At 38.9% G+C, this 7,355-nt stretch overlaps 1 protein-coding gene across 1 annotated transcript; it reads right to left on the reverse strand.

The window, feature by feature from the left end:
* Window positions 1–3,634: 3,634 nt before the first annotated feature.
* LOC138338393 (uncharacterized) lies at window positions 3,635–5,488 on the reverse strand. Its single transcript, XM_069289350.1, has 4 exons — window positions 5,055–5,488; window positions 4,706–4,823; window positions 4,390–4,618; window positions 3,635–4,098 (listed from the first exon to the last, which is right to left on the reverse strand). Exons 1-4 carry the CDS (start codon window positions 5,486–5,488, stop codon window positions 3,635–3,637), a joined length of 1,245 nt encoding a protein of 414 aa, XP_069145451.1.
* Between the last annotated feature and the right edge of the window lie 1,867 nt (window positions 5,489–7,355).

The raw sequence follows: 7,355 nt of genomic DNA on the forward strand, positions 1-7,355 counted from the left end.
AAACCTAAGGGTAGGTCTTAATTTCCCTAATTAAAATAATTTTAATGAATTTAAAATAATTTGATACACCTAATATTTAATTATCTATCTTAATGTACTAAACTCAATTTATAAGATGATGGTAAGTAGTAAACTTCAAATTTAAGCCACTGGTTACGGAACCAGTAGCAACTATATACTGAATATAAACCTCTATGACTATCACCTAATAATTGAAAATATTAACTAATGCTTGACTATTTCAATTTGTATAAAAAAAATAATTGAAAACCCAGACATAAACAAAAATAACTAATTGAATCATTAAAATTGTTATTTACCCATAACATTAACACCCTATTCCATAAATAACAATTACTGTTCAATTGCACAAAAATATAATATATAATAACCTTCCCTGCAACATTAACTTTTAAGCATTAATTGTTTCACTTATAATCTCACCAATCATCATGCCTACAACTTTGTATTTTTCTGATTCTGTTATTTTTTTGCACACTAACATAAAGAAATAATTCTATATTCACTACAATTATATGCAAATCCAATTTCTCCAAATCAAAATGTATTTATAATAATAATAGTTTTCACATTTACATAATTCATCAAATTCATATATGCATACTAAACTTACCTGAAGCACTCGTTCGCCTCCTTAGTGATTGTGTCGCCGTTCCTCTTAGGTTTCTAACTCCGGATAGGAATTCCTAATTATTATTATTATTATTAGGACTAATTATAATAAATGATAAAGTGACCCACTATAAATTTTAATGATAACTTCTTTAACCACCAACTAATAAATTAAAATTACCCCACTAATTTCATAACTATAATTATGAATAGTCCAAAACACCCATTTAAATCTACCGGAAGAATTTTATCAAGTAAAAAAAAATCTCTATTACTCAAAACGACCAAAAGGGTCGTTATACCAATTTACCCATCGTTCGTCCTCGAACGATCAAAAAAAGGCGAGGGCGAGAAGGGGTACTTGCATCTGTAAAAAAATGTGGATATCTTTCTTACATATCAACCTCACTCTCCCAAGTGGACTCTTCAACTGACCGATTCTTCCACTGAACCTTGATAGATGCAATCTCCTTTGGTCTCAACTTGCGGACCTCCCTATCTAGAATAGCAACAGACTCCTACTCATAAGACAAATTCTCATCAAGAAGAACTGAATCCAACCGAATAATGTAGTTTCCGTCACCATGGTATTTTTTCAGCATAGACACATGAAACACCGGGTGCACTCCTGACAGTCCTGGAGGCAAGGCTAATTCATAGGCCACCTCCCCCATGCACTTAAGAACTTCAAATGGTCCAATATACCTTGGACTAAGCTTACCTCGCTTACCAAATCGCATCACACCTTTCATGGGTGAAACCTTCAGCAAAACTTGTTCACCCTCCATAAAATCCAAGTCCCTAACCTTTCGATCTGTATATTCCTTCTGCCTACTCTGAGCTGCTAAAAACTTTTCTTGAATAAATTTTACCTTATCTAATGATTCCCTCATAATATCAGTACCCCACGGTCTAACCTCAAATGCATCAAACCAGCCAATGGGAGACCTACATCTCCTCCCATACAATGCCTCAAATGGGGCCATATCAATACTGAAGTGATAGCTATGTTTGTACGAAAACTCTGCTAAGGGTAGGAATTTATCCCAATGACCACCAAAATCTATCATACACGCATGAAACATATCCTCCAACACTTGAATTGTTCGCTCAGACTGCCCATCGGTCTGAGGGTGAAATGTAGTACTAAAATCCAATCTAGTACCTAATTCTACATGTAGGGTCTTCCAAAACTTAGAAGTAAATTGCGTACCTCTATCTGATATGATGGAAAGTGGAACTCCATGTAATCGAACAATTTTCGAGATATAAAGTTTGGATAACTTCTCTGCATTGTAAGTAATCTTGACCGGAATGAATTGAGCAGACTTAGTTAACCTGTCAACAATTACCCAAATAGAATCAAACTTACCCAATGTCTTTGGAAGACCAACTACGAAATCCATTGCAATATCTTTCCCATTTTCATTCAGGAATAGGCATACTCTGATGTGGCCCTCCAGGCCTCTGGTGTTCATACTTTATCTACTGACAATTCGGGGATTGGGCAACAAAATCAACAATGTCACGCTTCATTCTACTCCACCAAAAATGTTGCTTTAGATCACGCTACATCTTGGTTGCACCAGGATGTATAGAATATCTTGAACTATGAGCCTCTGTAAGAATAGTGTGAATCAAATCATCCACACGGGACACACATACCCTTCCTTTAATCCTCAAGATGCCTTCTTCATCAATTACTGCCTCTTTATCCTCTCCTCACAATACCATATCTCGAGTTCGGCTCAGCTTCTCATCAGCAAACTAATTTCCCTTAATCTGGTCAAGAAAAGAAGATCTTGCCTCCACATAGGCTAAAAATCCTCCTTTCTCCAGTACTTCCAGCCTCATAAAGTCATTATCCAGAGTCTGAACCTCTCTAGCCAATGGACGCCTAGAAACCTGTAAGTGGGCTAAACTACCCATGCTCCCTGCTTTTCTACTTAAAGCATCTTCCACAACATTAGCTTTTCCTAGGTGATACAAAATAGTAATATCATAGTCTTTCAATAGTTCCATCCACCTCCTCTGCCTCAAATTCCAATATTTCTAAGTAATGACATATTGTAAACTACGATGTCTGTATAAACTTCACACTTGACCCCATATAGATAATGTATCCATTGCTTTAATGCAAACACAGCTGCAGCCAACTCCAAATCATGGGTCGGATAGTTACGTTCATGCACTTTCAATTGCCTCGAAGCATAAGCAATTACATTCTTCTCCTTCATTAGAACTGCACCCACACCAGAATAAGATGCATCACAATAAACAATAAAATTCTTACCTTCCACTGGCAAAGTAAGAATTGGTGCAGTAGTCAACAAGGTCTAGAGTTTCTGGAAACTTTGTTCACATTCATCCGACCATAAAAATGGAACAATTATCTTAGTCAAATTTGTCAGCTGTGAAGCAATAGAAGAAAATCCCTTGACGAATCGACGGTAGTAGCTAGCTAAACCAACAAAGCTCCTTACCTCTGTAACATTGTAGGTCTTAACCAACTCTTCACTACTTCAATCTTAGAAGGATCCAGCATCACTCCATCCTTAGAAACCAGGTGCCCCAAGAAGGACACTGAATCGAGCCAAAACTCACACTTGGAGAATTTGGCATAAAGCCTCTTCTCCCTTAACAACTCCAATACAATTCTCAAATGCTCCTCATGTTCTTTCCTGCTCTTTGAGTATATCAGTATATCATCAATAAATACAATAACAAAGAGGTCCAGATATGGCTTAAAAGTCCCACTCATCAGGCTCATAAAAGCAGCAGGGGCATTCGTAAGCCCAAAAGACATTACTAGGAATTCATAATGCCCATACCTAGTTCGAAAAGCAGTCTTTGGCACATCTGTTGCCCGTATTTTCAATTGATGATAACCGGATCTCAAATCAATTTTAGAGAAGTCACAAACATCTAGTAACTGATCGAACAAATCATCAATTCGAGGAATGGGATATTTGTTCTTAATATTTACCTTATTAAGCTGCCTCTAGTCTATGCACATCCGAAAACTTCCATCTTTCTTCTTCACAAATAAAACAGGAGCACCCAAAGGGGATACACTCGGTCTAATAAAACCTTTACTTAACAACTCCTGAAGTTGGGCTTTTAACTCCCTTAACTCAGCTGAAGCCATTCTATAAGGGGGAATGGAAATAGGGCGAGTATCCGACTCCAGATCAATACAAAAATCAATATCCCTATCCGGTGGCATACCAGGAAGGTCTACAGGAAAGACATCCAAAAACTCACGGACTATCGAAACAGACTCAATCGAAGGTACTTTGGAAGTATCATCTTTGAGATGTGCCAAGAACGCTAAATAACCCTTACTCACCATCCTCTTAGCACGAAGACGAGAGATAATACGGACTGGAGTGGAAATATATTCACCCTCCCACGCTAGCGGATCTGTCCCAGGCTTGGCCAATGTCACAGTTTTAGCATTACAATCTAAGATTGCAAAATTTAGAGAAAGACAAGTCATACCCAGAATTACATCAAATCAACCATCTCTAGAATAATTAAATCTACGTAAGTATTGCTCCCCACAAAAGTCACAAGGAAAGACCTATAAACTTTCTCAACTATCACACTCACCCACATGATTAGAGACACGAATAGGCATGTCAAACAAATCACAATATAAATCAAGACTAGTAGCAAATGAGGAAGATACATATGAAAATGTTGATTCAGGATCAAACAATACAGAAGCCATGCAATCACAGACCAAAAGAGTACCTGTGATAACAGAATCAGATGTCTCTGCTCCATACCTCTCTGGGAAAGCATAACAATGAGCCGTATCACCTGTCTGTCTATTGCCCCTACCAAGCTGCGCTGCAGTAGTTCCAACTTGCCCACCACCCTGACAGAATTGGTGACCACCATTACCTTGGTCACCGCGTCCTCCAGAATGGCGGCCTCTACCATGACCACCTCTTCCTTTAACCACTAGGGTTCTATAACTCTGTTTTGGACAAATTTCGTAATATGTCCAACCTCTCCACATCCATAACAATTCCTGGAGTCAAGTAGAAGTCTTTGTGAAAATGACGAAGTCTGGAGAACCTCCAAACTCAGAAAAAGGCTGAATGGTCTGCGATGGACCCCCAGCTGAAGCCTGCAATGAAGACTGAATACGACGGGCTGGATAACCTCCTGAAGTTTGCCCTCTGGAGTAACAACCACTAAACTCACCTCCCTTACGAAACTTCTTAAATGTCAATGCTGTGGTGAAGTCGTCTGGCTTCACCCCCTCTACCTCTATCACAAAATCAACCACTTCCTGAAAGGATTTTGCTGTAGCAGCTACTTGTAAGGCTGGAATCTGCAAATCTGACCTCAATCCTTTCACAAAGCGGCGAATCCGCTCTTGTGGACTGAAGCAAAACTGAGTGGCATACCTGGATGGTGCACGAAATTTGGCCTCATAAGCAGCAACATACATCCTTCCTTGATCTAGGCTCAGGAACTCATCTCTCCTCCTATCTCTTAAAGTTCGGGGTATATACTTCTCCATAAATAACCTAGAAAATGATGCCCAAGTCATAGGTGGTGCCCTTGCTGGTTGACACTCAACATACGACCGCCACCACATTTTGGCATCCCCTTGAAATTGGTAGGTCACAAATTCAACACCGAATCGTTCTACTATGTCCATCTTATGTAGCAGCTCATGACAATCAACCAAAAAATAATAGGCATCTACAGATTCAGCACCCTTGAAGACTGGAGGTTTCAAATTTAAGAACTTAATGAAAAGTTCATGTTGATCACCTGTCATTACAGACCCTGTAGTCAATCGAGGAAACGTACCTACTTCCAATGATGCATCCATGCGGGGAGCCACAACAGCTGCATGTTGTACTCCCTAAACCTGAGGTGTTGGTGCAGAAAACACAGGAGGTGTCTGGCCCTGATCAGATAACCCGCTAAGATAAGTAAGAACCTGATTAACAATCTCTGGGTTAGGCTGGGGTGGTAATTCCTTATCCTGAACCTGCTAATTTTCCCCTTCCTCACCCTCTCTCACTACCTCATCAGTCGGTGGAGAAGTCACTGCTCTATTGCTATCTGGACCAGGTGTTTGTCCTCTACCTCTAGTGGGCGTCCTCTTGCGACCTCTACCACGACCTCTTGCCACTGCTCCTCCTCGAGTTACAGCCCCAATGGTTGGCTCAGACGCACCCTGTCTTGACAGTGTAGCTGTTGGCACAGTTGTTGCTCTAGTTCCAACCATCTGTGAAATTGAGTGAGGATGTCAGATATCAATTTGTATCACCTAGATACCAATTGGATCCAAGTAATAGCACGAAAGAAGAAAGAATGGAGTTTTCCTACAGTCCTATAGCCTCTCGAAGAAAAGTAAAGGCGTCCTCATACCGTTCCTTAAGACTCTACAAGACTCATCCTAGTGTGATGAAACTAACAAACCTAACACTCTGATACCAAGTTTGTCACGACCCAAAACGAGTCGTGAGTACCACCCACACTTAACCTACTAGGTGAGCGAACCAACAAATTTAAACCCCAACATTTACCTATAGTTCAACTATGAATAACCAAAAATAATGCGGAAGATCCAAAACATTAAGTGTAACCAATTAAATAAGCTTCTAAAGTTTAACACTTATTATCCCCAAAATCTGGAATCATTACATCAAGAACATCTATCCTCAAATTTCAAAGTCTAAGAGTATTTAAGAAACCAAAATAAGTAAAAAGATGGTCCATGTCCGAAATTCAAAGACATCAAGACGTGAATGAGAGAATCCAGCACGAGCTAGAAATAATAGCTCACCCTGAACTCTGATGTGCTGGAGACTAACTAGAGCGGAGGGCGAGTTGAAGCCGATGGTACACTTGCTGCACTCCACAAAAGAACAAAAAAAAAATACAAGTATGGGTCAGTACAAGGAACACGTACTGAGTAGGTAGCATCGACCAAGTCAAAATAGAAACCAATATACATAGAATAATAATATAAAATAAACTACAATACTTATCAGGTGGCAACAACAAACACATGAACCATTGACAACAACACCATAATAGGTACACCATCAATCACAACATCAAGCACACCTATGAGGACTCATGCCTCCACACCATACTCATTTGGGAAATAGATTCTTTGAGTTTGAGTATATTAAGTTAATTCAAGATTCCTTTCCTTTAATGTTATCGTGTCGAATGTGACACACTGATTCCATATACCGTATCAAAACGTGACACTCCGATCCCATAGTATCGTGTCGGAATGTGACACTCCGATCCAATTATCTTATTATTTTATTTCAGCATGCCTTTTTTATTCAAGGCGTCATTTTAATAGAGAGGGTTGAAGTTTTGAAATTCAACACTCTCATAATTTTAGGCCAACCACAACCACACAATCAAAACATACAACCACACAATCAAATACATAGTAGACTTTACAATATCACTCAATACATATCAATCACTATTTAGAGTTTATCTATCAAATAGAAATAAACCATAACCTACCTCCACTGGAGAGCCGAAGTCAAGAAACTACTTCTCCAACACTTTTCCTTTTCTCATTGCCTTTGAATCCTCCCAATATATCAAGTATATATATATATATACATAAGGTGTAAGTTGACAATCCCATAACACTCGGATTATTCTATCTTTAGTCTCGACCAAAAATCCACTTTATTATATAAATAATTTCCTAAAAT

Source organism: Solanum lycopersicum, chromosome 9 (assembly GCF_036512215.1).
Source record: "Solanum lycopersicum chromosome 9, SLM_r2.1".
Lineage (NCBI taxonomy): Eukaryota > Viridiplantae > Streptophyta > Magnoliopsida > Solanales > Solanaceae > Solanum > Solanum lycopersicum.

Coding starts and splice junctions, on each gene's coding strand:
- LOC138338393 (XM_069289350.1), bottom strand. CDS start 5,488: ATGGATGCATCATTGGAAGTAGGTACGTTTCCTCGATTGACTACAGGG. Junction 4,824..5,054: donor AAATTTCGTGCACCATCCAG/GTATGCCACTCA, acceptor TTGTTACTCCAG/AGGGCAAACTTCAGGAGGTT. Junction 4,619..4,705: donor TTGGAGGTTCTCCAGACTTC/GTCATTTTCACA, acceptor TGTCCAAAACAG/AGTTATAGAACCCTAGTGGT.